At 53.6% G+C, this 20,153-nt stretch overlaps 2 protein-coding genes across 2 annotated transcripts in view; one reads left to right on the top strand and one right to left on the bottom strand.

Moving 5' to 3' along the window:
• The window catches only part of NHSL2 (NHS like 2), a 77,476-nt gene that overhangs the window by 50,535 nt on the left and 6,788 nt on the right, over window positions 1-20,153 (top strand). Inside the window, exons 2-7 of the mRNA XM_060086848.1 lie at window positions 8,873-9,028; window positions 12,117-12,244; window positions 12,551-12,746; window positions 14,542-14,673; window positions 15,885-18,209; window positions 19,905-20,037. Of these exons, the coding sequence (XP_059942831.1) occupies window positions 8,873-9,028; window positions 12,117-12,244; window positions 12,551-12,746; window positions 14,542-14,673; window positions 15,885-18,209; window positions 19,905-20,037 (3,070 nt within the window). The remainder of the gene's footprint in view (window positions 1-8,872; window positions 9,029-12,116; window positions 12,245-12,550; window positions 12,747-14,541; window positions 14,674-15,884; window positions 18,210-19,904; window positions 20,038-20,153) is intronic.
• Window positions 4,024-20,153, bottom strand: part of RTL5 (retrotransposon Gag like 5) — a 69,227-nt gene continuing 53,097 nt past the window's right edge. Inside the window, exons 3-4 of the mRNA XM_060086846.1 lie at window positions 5,046-8,694; window positions 4,024-4,600 (exon numbers count right to left, since the gene is read on the bottom strand). Of these exons, the coding sequence (XP_059942829.1) occupies window positions 6,683-8,404 (1,722 nt within the window). The 5' untranslated portion in view covers window positions 8,405-8,694 and the 3' untranslated portion in view covers window positions 4,024-4,600; window positions 5,046-6,682. The remainder of the gene's footprint in view (window positions 4,601-5,045; window positions 8,695-20,153) is intronic.

Genomic DNA, 20,153 nt, shown 5'->3' with positions numbered 1-20,153 from the left:
CGTGGAGGAAGTGGTCTTGGAGCAGAGGAGGTTGCCAGTTGGAGTGGGCCCAGGAGTGCTTATGCATTTTTAAGGCAGAGGGAATAGAGTGTGCAAAGGGCCAGAGGCATAAAGGGGCCCGGGATGTAAGGAAAGAAGAAGGTAATTCAGGATGTCTGGGGTTTGGACTGAATGGAAGAGGGAAGAAGGTTGGCATGGGCAGAGGAGACGGCATAGGTGGTTTATTTATAACCAGCTAGTGAGGAAGGCCGGAACCGAGTCCACAGGCCTTCCAATAGAGGAAGGAGAGGCATTGAAGGGTTTTTGTATAGGAGCAACAGGAGCAGATTTGTGCTTTCAAAGGACCATGCCCACCCACACTCCAAGCAGGCGTGTGGAAGGTGGACTGATTAGAAGGGGTAGAGACTGGAGGCTGGTTAGACCAGCAGGGAGGCTACTTCGGCAGTCCAGGGGAGAGATGAGGGGTGTGCCAAACTGGGTGGGGAGGAGTCTGGAACTTGTGACACTCCCTCTGGCTCACGTGTCTGCACACTAAGTGGTGAGGAGGAGGTAGGACCAAACCGGCAACTGCTGGGGGCACTTGCCCCCCCCTCAAGTTTGACTGTGGATGGAAAGGCTTCCTTGGGCCAGAGGAGAGTCGCCATGAATTCACAGGCTAACACCTTCCATTTTAGCCTCTTTCTCGTATTAACAGTGCACAGCAAGAGCAGGATAAAAAGCCAGGGCCCTACTTTCTGGCCCTGCCCTCCTGGGAGAGTAGCTGAGGTGAGGGGCCCCAGCTGTACCCCTCTGTGTGGCAGGCAGGAAGGGCACAGGGGCCGTGAAGAACAGGTCAGAGCCCGCCCTCTGTCAAAGGAAATATCCACCCTCCTAAGCCTTTCAGAGACTATTTTCTTCCAAGTAGGTCCCGCTGTTACCAGGGCAACCGAGAGCCCTGGGCTTTGTGTTTCTGTGTCTGTGGAGTCCCTGGGGAGAAGTGGTCTGCCGAGCTTTCCCTAGTCTGGGCAGGATGCAGGAAGTGCTAGCCGGAGGTAGAGCCCCCATCCCCATTTGGGGGTAATCCCTTGCCTTGTTAATGCCTGTCCTCATCCCCTGGGAGGGGCCAAGGCCCCATGGGAGTCAGTTCTGGCGGTCAAGGGTTAAGGCTTAGGACCTGGTTTCTCAAAGTCAGATTTCTGCACTGATCCTATGGCACACCTCTCTCAGGAGGTGCAATCTGAGCAGGTGTCCTGGAGGGGCGAGCTCACACCAGACCATTGTACATGCTGGGGGATCATTGCACCAATATTTCTTGATTACTTACTGTGTGATAGTGCAGGATCTCCAGGCTGGTTCCTGCTCCAGGGAGCTCTATGGGAAGTCTCAGGACCAAACTGGCTGCTAAATATCACCTGGGCTAGTTGGTCCCCAATGCTCTTGTCTGCACTGGGCTGAGCTGGTCATTAGAATTGCCTAGGGAGCTTTTTAGAAATAGAAATTCCTGGACATTCTGATTCTACCAGCGTGGGTTGTGAGTGGAGGGTGGAGGTTAAGAGTTACGGAGGTCTAACCGCTGGAGTTCACAGTCAAACTCTGCAAATGGAGCAAGTGACCTTGAGCTGCCAGTTTCCTCACAAAATGAATGAGAGGAACAGTGAAGCCTGCTTCACAGGCAGCAAGCTTTTCTCTGCCTTCCTCCATACCTTGGGGACAGAGTTTTTATGACTCTTGCCATCCTTGTCACCCTTCTACTGCCCCCACTCTTTCCTTCCTTCCTTCTTCCTGGCTTTTGCTCTATTTTCTTATTTTGGGCATGCAAAAGGGCTTCTGTGAGATGCAACCTGGTCACCTTCCATTGGGCAGCCAGGATCCCAGGTGGGCCCTGTCCATCTCCTGGGTCTCGCACTCACTCTGTTGCAGCAGCCCCAGAAGGTATTAGCATTTCTGGCAGCCACGGCAGTCTGCTGATTCATCCTGAGCCCCCATCAACTCAGGTTTTCAGATTTTTTTCCGCAAGTTTCTTCTCATCCACATCTTCCCCACTCGGGCTTCTGCAGATGGTTTTCGGAACTTAACTGCAAGATCTCACAAGTGCACCTAGTAAAGGTCATTTCAGTACATCCTTCCAAGTTAGAGAGATTGCAGGGGTGCTCCTGATTCCATTTGGGAGGGGATCCTCTAGTCCTCCAAGCTTCATGCCATCTGCAGATGCCCTCAGCGAGCTACCTCTAGGTCTCCATCCAGCGGCCCATTTATTCACTCACTTCTTAGTTTATGTACTTAGTTTATGGGGTTGCGATCCTACTGTGTATCCAGCCATGTGCTGGGCCCCAGGGACTAGGTGGATGAGGAAACTGTGTTCTGAGCAGGAATGGGACTCACATAGGGCCCCAAGTCCAGTCAGTGGTGGGGCCGGACTGGAATCCAGGGTTTTTTTTCCCTATGCTCATAGGGCTCCCCACTGCAGGGGTGGGCAAGGCTGACCTTGCTCTTACTTTCCCCCCGCCTGCTCTGATGGGCCATCGCACACTCAATCTGGGATCACCTACTCCCTACCTGCAATGGCGTGAGAAACTCCAGGGGGTGCTGGAGACTTTATCTGACCCCCTGAAGCAGAAAGGGGAACCCTAGTGCTCACTGATGCTGCTCACGGCCCCACAGCCCTGTGCCTCCCCAGAAGGGGCAGTCAGCCACACACTCATGCATACTCATCGCCGTAAACTCAGCCCTGCCACTGGCCTGGCTTGCTCTGCAGGCCCTTCCCTGCAGGGCAGAACTGACTGGTTCTGGAGCCTCCAGAGAGAGGGCACCTGATGCATACCTGGTTGCTTTGGCAAAGACCCAGAATCCAGTCAGGGTGAGGCTTGAGCTCGTCAGGGGGCTTTCCTGGGAAAGGGCATGGAGTATCAGAGTTGAGGGAGTACGGGTCTGGGAGTCACAAGGACCCAAGTCCCCCACGCAACCTAGTATCTCTGAAATTCAGGTCCCTCAGCTCTAAAACAAGACACCTGCCTCACTGAGTGTGGGAATGAAATGTGGTGAAAGTGTCTGGCACACAGTCAGAAACGAGCTGGTTTCCTCCCTCCCTCCCTCCCCCATAAAGAGGCAAAGCAAGTGCAACTCTGATGCCTGGCTTCGTTTCTCACTGCACGCCTGTACGGTGGCAGGGCAAGAGGACAGGTGGGCAGGACAGGGCAGACCCGGGAAACAGGAGGGCCACTGGAGGGGAGGCAGAGAGGGGTGAAGCATCCCTGGAGCTGACGAATGGGCAGCTGCCGTGCTGTGATAGAGCCACTTAGAAGCTGTAAACTTTGGGCCAGTGACTTCTCCTCTCTAAGCCTGTTTCCTCATCTGTAAGATGGGGGTGAGATGAAATGAGAGAACGCACGTGTAGTGCCTGGAACGGCACTTATACCTGGTAGGGGGTGTAAGTCCATAAACGTTCTCACCCACTGTCCCAGGGGAAGAAATTTCAACTCATGGCTGGGAAACTTGAGCAAATCCCAGAATGGGATTCAGTTTCTTCTGCTCCCACAATCTGTGAGGAGCAGTGAAATCTTACTGGAGGGTGTCTGCGTGGACTGCTCTAGGGATGTATTTAAAAATCTTCACCAGCTTTCTCACTGGTGTCCCATAGCACCATCTAGTGCCAAGAAGTGGAAGGGCCCTCCCCCTTCCCCACCGTGGGCCCCCTCCCTCCCTCAAAAGTCCTGTGTGTGGGGGTGTGTGCGGCGGGGGGGGGGGGGGGGGGGGAGGGGTTGTGTTTGGGGGCCAGGGGTCGGCACTGTTATAGGATGGTAGGGCAGGGCTAGACCACTCGTACCCTTATATCTTTATATTAGTGGAGAACTAATGCTGTTTTTCAAGATACCCAGTCCCTCCACTTCCCTCCTGACAACTTCTGCCATCCACAAGCCCTTAGTTTCCTCATCGAAGGACTTCAAGGCTTCAGGCTAGGGTTGATCCAGGCGAAGTGCCTGGTAAGTACCTAATGCCTCCTAGGTGGGCTTCTGTGCTTGCTCAGTAACCCAGAGAGACACAGTCTTTACACACCCTATATCTTTTTTATTGAGGAGCAAGCTTTAGCATACAGAACGATTTCTCATCTTCACAACACAGTAATGCAACAATATACGATAACACATTGGTTTCAAACGATTTCTTCCCGGGTCTCTGGGAATCCGTGGGCTGCCTTCATACCCCTGCATGCATCCCCTCATCCCCACCCACCCCTCTTTCAACCCAAGAAAGCGCCCAAAGCCCATAGTTCCTCTTACAGCCCTTGTGGCTGTTACATCACAATACTGAAGACCTGGGAAAAGGGGGGAAGAGGGTCAAAGGGAGCCCAAGCCCCCTTGCCACCAGAGGGCCAGAAACCAGCTCACTGCTCATCTGCCCTTTCCCCGGCCGAGGCTACACGGGCTCAGGATGAGAAGCACCATGGGAACAGGCAGGGCCTGTGCTGAGGGGTCCCTGGAGATGGGCGTGCAAGGCACCTGTCCTTTGCACTTCTCCGGCAGGCACGTGGGCAGCAGGGCCAGCGTGTCGACCATCAGCAAACAGGGTCCACGGCCTTGAAGAACAGCGGTTCCCCTTCTGGAACTCTCTCCTGAGGAAATAGCTGAAAAACAGACAAACTTTTCTTTACAGGGTTATTTACTCCTGCACTGGTGGGGATGGGGGAAACCAGGCAATTGACATGTCCAACACATTAGGAGAATTCTTAAATAAATGATTCAGTCTGTGTGACTGCATAGGTGGCAGCCATTTTAAATCCTGCTGATCGAGAGCTCGCGGGATGATCTTGGCTTTGAAAAGACGCAGTGAGAACACATTAGAAAGAAAGTGTTAACAGTGCTTGCGTCTGTGTGGTGGGATTCTGAATGTTTGGGACTTTGGGGTTCTTATCGTTTTCTCCATTTGCCAATTTTTCTATAATGATTGTGTATTACTTTTCTCTTTGGAGGAGGGGAGTAGCCTTTTTAAAAGATAACAACAGGTTATAGGAACTTGACTCCACCGATCCCCAGGCTGAGAAATGTGTGAGCAACAAAAGGGCTTCTTACCTCCCACTGATGAACAGAGACCTCACCAGAAACCAGCCGAGGCCTGGGTTTCTCCATGACTCCTCTTCCTCCAGCTCCTTCCTCTTGCCTCTGGGCTCAAAATCCTAAGGCTGGGCTGAGGTTACCTATCAGACTCCAGTGAGGAACAGAGGCTTGATTTACTATGTTTTCCTCCCTTTGGCCGCAGACACTTCGGCTGCACTTGCCCGGCTGCCAGGCCCTGTGCAGGAAGCCCAGTGTGGAGGGCAGTTCAGGCCAGCAGTGGATCTGACTGGCATTCTGTGGCCAGAGTGACACAGTGTGTATTTTTCACTGCAGAAGCAGTGTTTTCTGGACCCAAGACAGGCAGCAGGTCTCTATGAGGGCCCCTAGGTTAGGACCCAGAAGCCCCAGGAGTTACTAGGAGGCAGTCAGCCGCTTAGGCCTCACCGCCTACTCGATGCCCAGCGCCAGGCCATGGCCTGCCCCGAGCGTGAGAGACACAAGGTCATCCCGACAGCAAGGCTGCAGTGGGTGAAGTCTCTGTAGACAGGACCTTCCTCTCTACTCTCAGAAATAAGGAGTCCTTTAAGTTGGAGTTGAAGAGCAGGCCTTGGGCCTCTCTCTCTGGCAGTCTGGGAAGGAAAGGCCAATTAGGCCACCTCTGGAACCCCAAGGATGGCAAATCTTCTGCCAAGACCTTTGGCTGGAGACTGCAGTCCAAGGCCTGCCTGGCCGGGGGGAGGAGACCACCGTCCCTAAGGAAAGAGTCACTCTTTACAAGGTCAAACTGAGTTGTTGCTGCTGCTTTCTCCTCCTCCGGCTCCCCCACCCAACTGCGTACCCTCTAGGCAATGTCAAGGAAAAGGGTAGGGCATGGAACATTGGGCTCTGTCCACTGGGGATGCCCAGGAGGGTAATGTAGTAAGAGGAGAGGGTCCCAGATCTGGGGAGCCCTGAGGCCCTGAGCCTGTAGTCTGTGGGAAGGTGGAACCAGCTTGCTCAGTCAGTCAAGGTCAGGTCTCAGCTGGGTGGTCCACTGGACACGTGGTTTTGCATACTCTCACTGGGCTAGATGGAGGGGGTTCTTCGGGGCCCTCCTGCTGGAGGGGTGACCCGAAGCAAGTGTAGGCTTCCAGGAACGTTTCTTGATAGCATTTGCTCTCCACTGATTATACCTAGTAAGCGGCCTCAGTGGCTTTAAGAGTTCAGTGGAGCCTGTCCTTTCACTCACTGGGGCAGAGCAGTGAGGCACTGGGTGAAGTCCTGGTTAGCCCGTCAGAGGATTAAACCATAGAACACGGCGTGAATAAACGCAGGAGAGGTGAGCGCCGGGAACAACTAGAGGGGAAATACAAGAGGGTGACCAGTTCATTTACAGGAACAGGCCCAGACACCTGCTCTCTAGCTCGTGGCAGGACTGAGCAGAGTGCACGCCAAGAGGGCAGCTATTGCTGAGCCCTCCCTTCCCGGGTGTCACTCCCCGGTCACGGTCGCAGGAAGGTCTGGAGTTCTCCAGGTCTTCTTCGGGTTCTGCAAGTTTGGAAGTCCCTTAAGTACTGGTCAGTCAATGGGGCAGGTGTGGCAGCGAAAGCAGGGGCAGGGGACGCAGTGGAAGGGTGTGTTCACGTTGGTGGGGGGGCGGCTCGCCCTGGCTCTCACACGCGAATGCGGCCCCGCGCAGCCCGGTGGCCCCCCTGCCTCGGAGTGAGGCGGAATAGCACGGGGGGACGGCGTCGTATTTGGCGTTGCCCCAGGCGACCTGCCCGGCGAATCAGTGGCGGCGAACTGTAGAATGGTGAATTGGTACCTGGAAGGCCCTCCAAAAGTGGGACTCGATTCTGGTTCCTCCGTCTGCTGGGCTGTATGATGGGAGGTGACACATCTAGGAAATTTTCATGATAGTAGCCAGAAGTCTGGGATGAAGCATTGGCGTAGGTGGGCTCTATCTCCATCAGCTCATCCAGGTCATCATCTTGGGTCTCATCCTCTGTCTCTTGCTCCTGTTCTGGCTCCTGCTCCGGTTCCTGGCGGCCACCCTCATGTTCATCGTCTTTCTCGTCCTTATTCTGATCTTCCTCCTCCTTCTTCCTCTTCTTCCTCCTCCCCTCCTCCTCTTCCTCCTCTGCTTCCTCCTCCTCTTCTTCCTCCTCCTCTTCTTCCTCCTCCTCTTCTTCTTCCTCCTCCTCGTCCTCCTCCCCTTTTTGTTTCAGCTCCTTCTTCCTCATCTCTTCCTCCCTCTTCTCCCCCTCCTCCCCCCTGGTCTCTTGCTGAATAGCTCTCACGCGCCTCCCCTGGTCCTTGTCCTGGAGCCTGGGCCTGCATGCCTCTTCATCTTCATCCCCACTGTGGCACTCTTCTCCCTCTTCACCTTCAAGATTACGGTCTGCTGCAAAAGGGAAGAAAACACTGCGAACCCCAGGGAGTGGGATTGGCTTGGGGACACGCACCTTTCTTTCTATCTCCACGCACTCGAGAATCAGCTCGTCCAGGTCGGCCATTTCAGTTGACCATAAGAGCTCCTTGCGGAAGAATTCTGACAGGCCTTTGAGGAATTGGTTTTGAAGGCGGCAGTCATCCCAAGACAAGAATTGAGCCAGGAACTGAAAAGCATCTGCATAGCTGCCCAGGGTACAGTCTCCCTGCTTGAGCTTGCGGATGGCTTTTTTTGCCACGCTTGGGGGGATGGGGCCACAGAATTCCTTACGGATTTCATCCAGGAAGCGCGGGAAGTTGGCATGCAGGGGGCTCCCTTCCTGGGTGACTGAGACAGCCCAGTCCTTGGCTTCACCAGCGAAAAAGGAGATCAGAAAGGACACCCGCTCAGCGCCCCCGGGGAAATGATCCTCATGGTCGGCTATGAAAGTCTCTAGCTGCATCAGGAATTCAGCCAGGTAGACTGGGTCGCCCGAGAAGGGTTCTATCTCGGGCCGCTCCAGCGGCGGCAGAGGAGGCTGCGGGGGCAGCTCCTTGGCCGAGGGTGGGGGCAGCGCCGGCGGGGGCGGGCTGGGCAGCGGGGGTGGGTCGGTGGGCCCGCCGGACGTGCCGCAATCCTGGATCACGCTAATCAACAGTTCGTCTGGGGCGTACTCGGGCTCGGCGCGCGGGGGAGGCCAGCACAGGAAGGGCAGCTCTCCCTCAGGAACGGCGTCAATCTCACTGAGCGGGAACTCAAAGTTCTCCTCGGAAAGGACGGGCACCACGGGCACCGGCCAACGCATGTAGCTCGAGACATTGCCCCGCAAGGAATTGACCTCGGCCAGGGCTCTGCCGAGCTGAAGGCCCAGATTGGCATTCTCCCCGCGAAGGGCATTTAATTCTTCTCGCAGGGCCACGTTCGCCATGCGGAGACTGTTGAGATTCCCGGCCGCCTCGGACATCAGGACTGGCCTGGGGGCCTGGGGCTGCGGGCGGGGAGGGGATGGGGAGCTGGGGGCCGCTAGAGGAGCCGGGGGCGGCGGCAGGGCGCGCGGGAGGCCGAGCCACACCCACCGGGGCAAGGGCCCGGCGGCTCGGCCCAGGGCGCGTTACCTCGTCCCGGGGAGCGCAAAGGGCGGGCGGCGGCGGGAGCCGGGAGGCGCCGGGCGGAGGAGGCGGGCGGCGAGGCAGCGAGGCGAAGATCGGGCGGGCGGAGGCTGATGGCGAAGGAGAGAACGGACTGCGACACCATCTGTCGAGGAAAAATCGTGCGGCTGGCGCATCCCCGCCTTTTAAGTGTGGCCCGCGCCGCCCCCTCACCCCCGGCCGGGGCGGGTCTTGGGGAACCGCGGGCGCCCACTGGCCGCCGCGCGCCGCCCCCGCCCCCCCGTTCGCCGGCGGCGCCTCTCACTGCCTCTCTCCTTCCCTAGCTGCAGCTAACTCGGGTCGGGAAAATGCGACAGCGACTGCCCACTCGAGGTCGTCATGGCGACAGCCAGTGAACGTGTTCCTCTCCTCGGGCAGGCCCCCGAGTGTAGAGGAGCTGCTTCGCGAGGCGCAGCTCAATCTCCAGAGCCTGTTGCAAGGTACTGAGAGGGAGGGGGGCTGCGGCCGGAGCCCACGGGACAGATGCATAGCGTCTGGAGGGAGGCGACGAAGAAAGAGGACAGGGACTCGCGAAATAAAGAGAGAGAATAGTAGAAAACCTATTGAGAAACAAAACACACTCTTTCCATCTTTCACCTTCCAGACTACTGACTCCAAAAGCCCTAATTCTACGGCTGTTTACACCCTCTGGTCCCCCTCCCTCGTTTTTTTCAGTTCAGTAGTCTCTGGGGAAAAGGGACAGAGGCCGAGGCAGGGCCACGGGTCAAGTCATTTACAAAGAGCCCTGGATGAGAGGCTCCCGCAGTGTGGGCCCACATACCCTCAGGCCTTCTCTTGCAACATCACCCAAGTCTTTGGAATCCCGTCGCCCAAAGACAAAGGAGGCATCTGCAGGGTCTCCCACTCTGGGCTTCACTCACTCTGCTCTTGCAATAACCTTGTCCACATATCTCCTGGGTCGCTCCTGCCTCACCAAAGTAAGCCCAATACACAGCACTCAGAGCTCACCTCATCCCCAATTCCCAACCCCATGTCTCTGAAGTATACTAATGAGCACCTTGTACACAAAGCTGGGTCCACACAACCCAGAGAAACAGCCCAGCCATAATGCCTGAGCAGTCAGATTGCCTGCACCAGGCAGAATGAGAAAACCGAGACTTTCAAATCAGACAGAGCCAGAATCTAATCTGAATCCCACACCTAACTAGCTGTGTGACATTATGCAGATTACCCAACCTCTCTGAGCTTCAGATTAGTCAGTCATCTTTACTTTTTTTTTTTCTTCTTTTTGCGGTACGCGGGCCTCTCACTGTTGTGGCCTCTCCCGTTGTAGAGCACAGGCTCCGGACGCGCAGGCTCAGCGGCCACGGCTCACGGGCCCAGCCGCTCCGCGGCCTGTGGGATCTTCCCGGACCGGGGCACGAACCCGTGTCCCCTGCATCGGCAGGTGGAGTGTCAACCACTGCGCCACCAGGGAAGCCCAGTCAGTCATCTTTAAAATGGGGATTCCACTTCCCCACATGGCATTTTGTGAGAATTAAAAATAGGGTGTCCATAAACTGACTAGCAAGAGTATCTTGCAGCTGGAGAGACCCAGATAAGATGCAACGGCAACTCCCGGTCTGTGTCCTTTGGAACATAGGATGATCTAGACGCAATATTAAAATTAACGTAAAAGAAAAAAACAATTGTGGTCCCCCATAGGACCTTACAATGTGAAGAACATACACACTGACCAGAGGGATTTATCCAGTGTAAGTGGCAATAGGATTAAAACTCAGTGCTATGAGAGAGACTACTGGGGTGCTACAAATATCTGGATGGCAGTTACAAGGGGCATGCATATGTCAGAATTCACTGAGCTGCACACTTAAGATTTGTGCACTTTACTGTAGGTAAGTTAGATCTCGAGAAAATAAGACAAATAAAACCCCAGTGCTAGTCACAAGCTCCTTACACCCTCCAGGCACTCACCCTCCCATTCGGGCCTCTTTTCCAAGCCTAAAAGCCCTTACTCCCTCTTCCCCACTCCAATCCTTACACTTTCTTCCAAGTTCTATTCTTGCCGCATCCAAAAAGACCTTTAACACTAGTTCTGCACTTTGCATCATTCCCTCCCTAAGCACTCATACGAGGCCCTTTGTACCACCCAGCTCAAGAGGACTTGTATAGTTCCGAACTGATTTTTCTTTCATTTGTTCATTCATTGACTCATTCATCTACTAGTCCCAGGTATATATTTTGTCCACCTAACCAGACTGGGCTTCTGAATGTAAAGGATCACGTCTCTTACTACTCTCCGGTTTCCAGAAACACCTGGCACAGGGCTGGATCCCCAAGAGGACATTTGCTGAGTGAACGTTAAAAGTGAAAAGAGGTCTTATTAGCTGTCATTTACCCATACCAACAAAGAGTAACTTTTACGGAGAACAGAAAACTGCAGAGGGGCCACCCAACTGAACAACGGCCATGACCCCACCTCCCTGCCAGGGCAGTGGCAAGCTTAGAGAAGCAAGATTCTAAGGGACACCATGAGCCTTGTGTTCAGATAAGAGAGGAGCTGCTATGCAGAAAGAAAGAGTCAGTGTGCTCTGTGTTGCCACCATGGGCAGAATGAGGACACGTGGGTGGAAACCTAGGGGGAGGCCAAGGTACCTCAAGATGAGGAAGAACTTTCCTGACATGCCTGAAAGCCCCAACTGTCCTTGGATGGAATGAGCCACCTTGGGAGGAAGGCTTCTCCCCTTCTCTGCAGGCAGGTGTGTGTGGAGGCTGAAGAAGCACCTGGAAGGGATGCTGAGGAAGCCGGAGCCCAGAATGGGATGTTGGACCAGAGGACCCTCGAGGCCCCTCCTGACCCCAAGTTTCTATGATTCTTCAAATCTCTGTTCAAATGTGCAGAGTCCTGACTGTTCTTTAGTCTCACTTCCTTCACTCGTTGAATTCATCACTTAAATGAAACCCATTCAAATCTTCTGCATCCTTCTCATTCCCCAACGATGCCCCTGAACTTCTCCTTCCTCCTCCGCCACTACCTCCACCTTCCCTATCCTTCCTGGACCTGATATGCCCCCCCACAGCGGGACTAAGGTGCAGGGAACCGAGCCCTCAGAGGCTCAGGTAAGAGTTCTCAGCATCCAAGGGAGCATTCCACGTTGGACTTCCCAACGCAAATTTCTTTGTGCTTCACACAGGTCATGTCCCTGGTAGGGTTGCAGCAAACCTGAAGAGATGCGGGGCTTCAAAGAGAGAATCTCGCAGCAGAGAGTAGCAAAAGGCATCTGCATCCTGAGCCTCTTCCCTGAGTTGAGCACTTAAGGTGGGGGCCGTGGAGACAAAGGCTTGGTCCCCGAACCAGCACAACTCAAATCCATTGACTCTCTTTTCTCCTCATAGGAGGTAGGCATTTTTCCATTCCCAAATGGCTCAGATGCCGGGAACTATCCTAAAGAAACAATGAGAGTCAGACCTGGCAGCTAGAGCAGGAGCCCCCAGCTCATGGTCCTTCCCTGGCCCACCGCTTGGCCGTGGCTCCCTAGAGTGTGTATCCACTGTGCTGTTTTTCAGAAGAATATGAGGAACAGTACTCGGAGGCCAGACTTCTGGGGCAGACCTTCCGCTCTGCTGATGAGGCCCCTGAGCCCACTCCCAGCCCAAGGCCCCAGTCTGCCAGGCGTCTGGAGTTTGTACTGATGGTGAGTTGCCTCCTCCCCCACCTGGGAGAGCCAGCATGCAGAGCTCGCCCCGCACCCATTGACGGGGAACCTGGAACTGCTTGCATTACCCACTGGAAGCTGCTGCTCATCTCTGCTCACCAGCAGAGCCATCCTGAGGCCCTGCCGAGATGGGACCTGCACGGCAGGCGTCCGGCCTGGCAGCCTGTCCACACTTTCCTGCCTCCCAGATGAAGCCTCCAACCACCCTGCCTAGACAGCCATTCTGTGGGCACGGCTCGTCTCCAGTCGGGAGCACACCCTTCCCATCACCTTCTTTCCCAACAGCCCACAAAACGGCAGCTGAGCGAGGATGAGACTACCATGCAGGGTGTGAGGGCCCCTGAGGCCTCCCTGAGCCTGCCTACCACAGCCGACAAGCAAGCTGCCTGGAATAGCCCCTTCCCTCTGCCCGTCCTAGAGGAGAAGCGATGGCTTCAGCCTTGCCCCACGCACTCTGACATCGTGCCCATCAATGTCTCCGGTAGAGTTGTTTAGCATCGCCTCTGTTCGCTTCCTCCATGCCAACTACAGATCATCCTCTCCAAATGCACTGGGCGCTGGGGGCGGGAGCGAGACTTTCTTTGCTACTGGCTCACCCTGCACTGTCAAGGTCGTGGCTCTCGCCCGGGAACAGAGGCATGCTCGCTCTTCACTCTCTACTGGCCCTGCCACACTAACTGAGACCATTTGATGGCAAAGGAAACTCTCTTAAGAGAAAACTCTAAAACCTTATGAATTCATGTGCTCTTTGGAGCATCTGTGGAAACTTAGAGTGTATGAGTTATGTTTGGTTTGGGGAAAGAAGACTTCTTGTGCCAGAAGCCGGGTTTGGAGCGCACAGATAGGAGTTGCAGGGGGAGTGTGGGGTTCAGAGTGCTGGCGGTAAATGGGAGGATCAGACCCAGAGTACAGGCCAAGGGCCTTGTGGCCCCTTGAGTCATCACTCAGTCTCCTAGTGAGGTGGGCCTCTTGCACTTGTGTGAGACCAAAGAGGGATCCAGTACTACCTTGGGATGGGGAAGATAATGTACGCAGCTCAGCTGGCTATGTCTCTGGGGACATGTGGCACGCTGTACCATGCCCATTATTAGTTCATTCTCCACACTTAACCGGCTGTAAGTGGAAGAGGAAGAGGGTCAGCCATTTCAGAAGGAGATAGGGCCGACGGCCTGATGAAATCAAGACCTCCTAACCCAAGGGGACCAGAGGCACCCTGTGAGCCAGTGCCAGCCCGTGGCGTGTGCTGGAAACAGTTGGTGCAGATGAGGAGGACAGCTCTGGCCACAGGCGGTGATGCTCCCCGGATATGGGGTGACCTCAGGAAATCAGAGGCAGGAAGCAGAGCCCAGAGCCTAGGGAGATGTGCTAAGAGGTGTGAGGGCTGAGAGGAGAAGCTCACAGAGTGATGGTGGGTGCTTTGTTTTTGAACTTCTACCTTACCCTCAATGAGGCTGGCCCCGTGTTTTGCCCACAGAGCCACTTTCTGTGGAGGGGGTTACCTATGTGGCCATGGGGCTGAGAGGGGAGGGTTTGGTTAGCCAGTCGCTGAATGAAGACAGTGCAGGGGAGCAGCAAACCTCACCCCACTGCCCCCGCCCTGCCCCTGCCCTAGCAATTCCATAGGAGCAAAGACTGAGCGGGTGCTTTGAGAAAAATAGATCTCAGTCACCACGCAGGGGCGGACTTTGATCAAATGTGATCATGTGGCTGGAGGGCAGACCATCAGACTGCTTCCTGGATAGTGGGGAGGGATGGCGCAGCTTCGTGGAGACGCTGTCTTCGTCGGCCTGAATAAAGGCTTTTCTCTGAGAAAAGACTGCAATCAAGCAATATCTAGTCTCAACATGTCTCTCCACTCCAGTGGTTCTCATCCCGGGCTGTACATCTGAACAATCAATCACCTGGGGAGTTTGAGAAAATGCTTCTATCTGGGCCCTATTCCCAGAGTATTAAGTGTTCTGAGGTGGGGTCTAGTTATTAGAGTTTGAAAAGCTGCCCAGTTTATTTCGATATGTAGCCAGGGTTGAAAACCATGGCTCTCGGCCACCTAAGACTCACAGGGGACCCTGGGTGGACCTCTGAAAGCCAGCATGCGTGCTTTGGAGCTGCGGGTGCCCGGGGCCAAGTTGGGGGGGATGGGGAAGAAGGGTCACCTGCCTGGATGCTATTCATGCTCATCGCTACTGCCATCATCCCTTCTCTCAACCTCAGGCCAGTTTCTACCATACTGTCAACAGAAACCAGGATGCACCCAAGTGTCTTTATTTTGGCTACAGGGCAGCAGTTTGATAAACATGCAAGTTTGCGACACTCGTTGTTTAACACAGAGACAGCCGTGAACCCCAAGTCCACCCTGAGGCGGAGGCGGACCATTATTGGATTCTCTAACTATTCTCAGCGAGACCAAGGTGACCCCACCATAGCTGATCCCCCAAACCCTTCCCCTTGCTCACTCTCACCATCTCTGCAACCCAAGTGGTATGGCTGTGACAGGGAACGGGAATGATTGGGGGGCGGGGAGGGACTTTGGATGTCCTGAAAAAGCCAATATAGTAGTTAAGGATAACCAAGGACCTTCTGTCTAGGGCAGCAACCGAATATGGAGAGCAGGTCTCCCAGGCTAATAAATTCGTTATGTTATTGTTTCCTATTATAAGTGGAATATAACTATGTATCTCGAATTTAGGCAGATAGATGCCTAAGAGGGGGAATCATCGCTAAAAGTGCCATCTTCACAAAACCATTACTGCCATTAAATGAAGGCCATCCAAAGAGCATAGACCAGAGAGATATGGATACAAATTCTGGCCTCTCCACTTACTGTGAGGCCTTAGCCAAGTTTCCTAACCTCTCTGAGCCTCAGCTTCTTCATCTGTAAATTGGGGATGATGATTCCAACCCGGTGGAATGTTCCTGAGGATCAGAGTTATTGTATGTAATTTTCCTACCATGTGCCTGGTACATAGTTTGTGTTCAGCAAATGGTGGCTGTTATTATAAGTTATCATAAGAGTAGTCGTCATCGTTGTCATCATCAGCATCATATAACATCATCATGATATAATTGTTGTGTATATGAGAAAATATTGGGGGATTTTCAACATCTGAATGGTTTCCTCACATCTGTAGGTTATTCTCACTTTTTCCTATTGCCAAGTTAAAAAGTGAAAGGTGTCAAAAATGCAACCAGACTCTGAACTTTCCAGCTGTGGCACACTCCCAATGCACTGCTGGAGCTGAAGTTCACACTGCTGTCCTCTGTCAGTTTGAAAGCCTCTGCTCTCATCTCAGAGGAGGTGAACGCTGAGGTCTGTGGTCGTTTCATGAGCCTGGGGTGAAAGCCTGGAAAAAACCCATGGTAGTCCCACGTGCCGCTTCAGCTCTGAAAGGCATATTCAAAGCTGGAAAGTCTTTGGCAGCCATCTGGACAATTCAAGGGCGCCCTGTGACTCACTGTGTGGTGATGGGCAAGGACCCAACGTCCAAGGAACCAAGGAATTCTGACCAAGCTGTTGGCAACTGCTTCTTGGCAAAACTTTGGTGCTCCCATCTCTTTAGTGACAGCTGCTGCTGGGGGATCTCTGGCTGCACCACTAACATTCTGTGTTTACCTCCCCCAGGTCACAGCAACAGCCCCACAGGCAGTGTGGCCCGCTCTACCACCTCAGACATCAAGCCCAGCCATTCAGTTCCAGGAGGTGTTCATGGAAGAGTTGCCGTCAGTCAGGAAGCTCAGTTACCAAATCTCACCTCACCAGTCCTGAGAAATCCTTCTAGTGATCTGGAAGAACCTCTCCAGGCACGTGGTGGCACCAAAGTCCCTGGCATGGAGAGCATGGGGATGGTGTACAGAGTCCCCAGTTCTTGCAATGGACCAACAGAATCAACGTTCTCCCCTTCCTGGAAGGGAGATGCTTTTACCTACGTGACTCCAAGTGCCACTGCTCAGAGCAGTCAAGACAGTGAAAATGGAAAAAGTCCTTCCTCTGGGAATTCTTGGATCTCTCTGCACACATTGCCACCTCTTCCTAAGGAGGCTGCTACCTTCTTTGTCACTCGTGACACCCCAGCAGGATGCAGTGGGTCTGCTGGCTACTCTGAGCATTCTACTCAACGAAGGCACGTATCAGAACGACCCTCCAAGATTGGCCTCCTGACTGGTGATACCTCAAGGCTGGAGACAGGCCCAGGTGGGGCCAGCAGGTTCCGGGAGCGGTCACTGTCTGTACCCACAGACACAGGCACCACGGGTGTGGACAATGACGAGGAGCAGAAGGCCAGTGAAGCCTGTGCCCTGCCTTATGCCAGTACAAGTTCTGAGGGCAGTAACAGTGCTGACAACATTGCCTCCCTTAGCGCCCAACAGGAGGCCCAGCAAAGAAGGCAGAGGTCCAAGAGCATCTCACTCAAGAAGGCCAAGAAGAAGCCTTCCCCTCCGACTCGCAGTGTCTCGCTGGTCAAAGATGAACCAGTCCTCTCGCCAGACGGTGGGTCAGCGCTAGCCAAGGACCAGAGGCCCAGGAGCCTTTGCCTCTCCTTGGAACACCAGGGACATCACTCATCCCACCCAGATACTCAGGGTCACCCAGCTGTGCCAGCCTTCAAAGACCCAGAAGGTACACAATTTGCCCACCACTGGTATCTTACTGACTGGAAGTCTGGTGACACCTACCAGTCCTTGTCCAGCTCCAGCACTGCCACTGGCACCACAGTCATTGAGTGCACCCAAGTTCAGGGCAGCTCAGAGTCTCTCGCCTCCCCTTCCACCTCCAGAGCCACAACGCCTTCCCAGCTTTCCATCGAGGTGGAGGCCAGGGAGGTATCCTCCCCAGGAAGGCCCACTGGGCTCATGTCACCCTCCAGTGGATACTCCAGCCAGTCAGAGACACCAACACCCACTGTCTCCATGTCCTTGACCCTGGGCCACTTGCCCCCTCCAAGCAGCAGTGTCCGGGTGCGTCCAGTGGTACCTGAGAGGAAGTCATCACTACCCCCAACGTCACCAGTGGAGAAAATGTCCAAGTCACGGCTATCATTTGACCTACCGTTGACCTCTTCAACCAACCTGGACCTGTCTGGGATGAGTATCTCCATCCGAACCAAAACCAAGGTGAGCCGGCATCACTCGGATACAAATTTTGGGGCCAAGCTGGCCCAGAAAACTAGCCCCAACCAGCCAATCATGCCCATGGTTACTCAGTCTGACTTACGTTCTGTTCGCCTGAGGTCAGTCAGCAAGTCTGAACCGGAAGATGACATTGAGAGCCCTGACTATGCTGAGGAGTCAGGAGCCGAAGTCTTCACCTTGCCAGAGAGAAAGGCAAAACCTCCCATAGCCGAGAAGCCCCCACTGGCCCGAAGGCCTCCAAGCTTGGTCCACAAGCCACCAGCTGTCCCCGAGGAGTACCCACTAACTTCACCTACCTTGGCTATGACCCCCAAGACCTCAATTCAACATATGAGGCCACTCCCTCAAGATATATACACCGTGGTTCGGAAACCAAAGTCCTCCAGCTTCCCTGAGGGCAGAACCCTGGGGGAGTCAACAGCACCCTCATCTCTTGGTTTCACGCCTTTTTCCAGTTCCTCTGGTGCTTTCTTCTCAGGAACACAGCAACCTCCCCAGGGAAGTACGGAGGATGAGGGCCCCAAGGGGAGAGCCCTACCTGAAAGAATTAGCCTCCAGAGCCAAGAAGAAGCGGAGAAAAAGAAAGGCAAGATTCCACCTCCTGTACCAAAAAAGCCCAGCGTGCTGTACCTGCCTCTCACCTCACCTACAACTCAAATGGAGGCCTACACGGCTGAACCAAGGCCGCCTCTCAGCCCCATCATCACCCTGGAGGAAGATGCCAAGTGTCTCCCAACTAGCGACCACCTGCCATCGGCTGGTACAAGGACAACCTCCACACCACAAGCTGACAGTGAAAGGGAGGCAAGCGCTCTGGGTTAGTAAAGTGTCTGCTGGCTTTTCCTTTCAATCCCAGGAGAGGTGAGGGTGAGGACAGAGTGCCAGAGGCAGAAGCAAATGCCCCCAGATAATGATCCTGATCCCAGGGCGACCAAATCAGTAGGGTACACCTCTTGAGGGTTTGAGTTACTCTAAATCCATCTCACTGCCCTTGGGATCGGGACCAACCCAGGGGTGGATCTCCAAGGCCCAGTCTGGGCCAGACTACTCTGAAACCGCCAGTGCTGAGCTAATGAAATCAAACTAGGTCTTAGCACCCTAGGACCTTAGGAGCTTATCTTCCTCCTCAGGCAGGCATCTCCTGCCCTAGGCACTGTCTCTCCACGTCACCACACAGCACTTTTCACCAGCCACACTGAATTTAGTTTCATGCGCGGGACTCAGTACCTTCCCAGCCTGAGTTCAAGCGCCATGGCAGGCTGGAAGGCTTCAAGCAGTGGAATATGTTACCAGCAGCAGCTTTTCTTAGTGTCTTCTAGAGGGAAGGGGGCTCATTTTCTTGGATGGTTTGAGCCTTGCTCTTCCTGGAACCTTAAGACCAGGCTAGAAAATGTTTCTCATCCTTCTGGGGGTTTTTCTTGTCTCTCTTTGTTTTAATTGTGGTAAAATACATATAACGTAAAATTTACCATCTTAACCTTTTTTTTTTTTTTTTTTGCGATACGCGGGCCTCTCACTGTTGTGGCCTCTCCCGTTGTGGAGCACAGGCTCCGGACGCGCAGGCTCAGCGGCCATGGCTCACGGGGCCAGCCGCTCCGCTGCATGTGGGATCTTCCAGGACCAGGGCACGAACCCGTGTCCCCTGCATCAGCAGGCGGACTCTCAACCACTTTGCCACCAGGGAAGCCCTATCTTAACCATTTTTAAGTGTACAGTTCAGTAGGTGTTAAGCACATTCACAATGTTGTGCAACTATCACCACCATCCATCTCCAGAACTGTCTTCATCTTGCAAAACTGAAGTCTGTACCCAGTCAACAATAACTCCCCATCACCCTCTCCCACCAGCCCCTGGCAACCACTCTTCTACTTTCTGTCTCTATGAATTTGACTCCTCTAGGGACCTCATATAAGTGGAATCATACAGTATTTGTCTTTTGGTGACTGGCTTATTTCACTTAGCATAATGTCCTCTAGGTTCATCCATGTTTCTCATCCTTTTTGAAACCCTTAACACCAAACATCAAAATCTTATGGCCTTCCTTAAGCTGATTTGGACTTTCAACGTAAGTTAAATCATTGTGACTAAAACAAGCAAACAAATCAAAGCCACAGGTAATTTTAGAATCTGCTTCCTCAAACTCCACAGGCTCCCTCTGAGATTCAGATAGGTCCCACTCCCACCCACTGGTTGAGTCATTGCTTTAGATTGCTCTCAGCTCCTTGAGCTTTAAAAATGATGCATTTAAAATGAGAGAATGCTCAGGCAACCTGTTGTAATGGAAAAGGCATGAGAGAACAGGAACCCAGGCTGATCTTCATCACTCCCTCCATGTTTTGTTGGCCACATCACTAACCTTAGGAACATTTTGTTCCTCTGCAAAATGGAGACAGCAAGTCTCTGCCCTGCTGCCCTCCCAGAGTTGCTTTGAACATCACATGAAATACATATGAGAATGTGCTTTGTCCTAACAATTGTGGTCAAAGTCATTCCTTCTGGTTCTTATGCCTAGGGAGCTCGATGGAACCAAGCACCGAAGAAAAAAGTGTAATCAGTGATAAAACAGCCGAATGGATTGCGGAAGATGATGATGATGTGTTTGTGGCTTCACGAACAACTGAAGATTTATTTACTGTGATCCACAGGTCTGGACCAATTTCCTAAATTCCTATTATAATCGCCTCTCCTTCTTATATCAGAAGAAAAACTGCTACCTCTAAGCAGAATGCTTAGAATGGAAACTGGAGACTAAGTTCAGATA

The sequence above is a fragment of the Mesoplodon densirostris genome, chromosome X (genome assembly GCF_025265405.1).
Source record: "Mesoplodon densirostris isolate mMesDen1 chromosome X, mMesDen1 primary haplotype, whole genome shotgun sequence".
Lineage (NCBI taxonomy): Eukaryota > Metazoa > Chordata > Mammalia > Artiodactyla > Ziphiidae > Mesoplodon > Mesoplodon densirostris.
The sequence above is the reverse complement of the archived record's forward strand: the minus strand, read 5'-3'. Positions and strand labels throughout refer to the sequence as shown.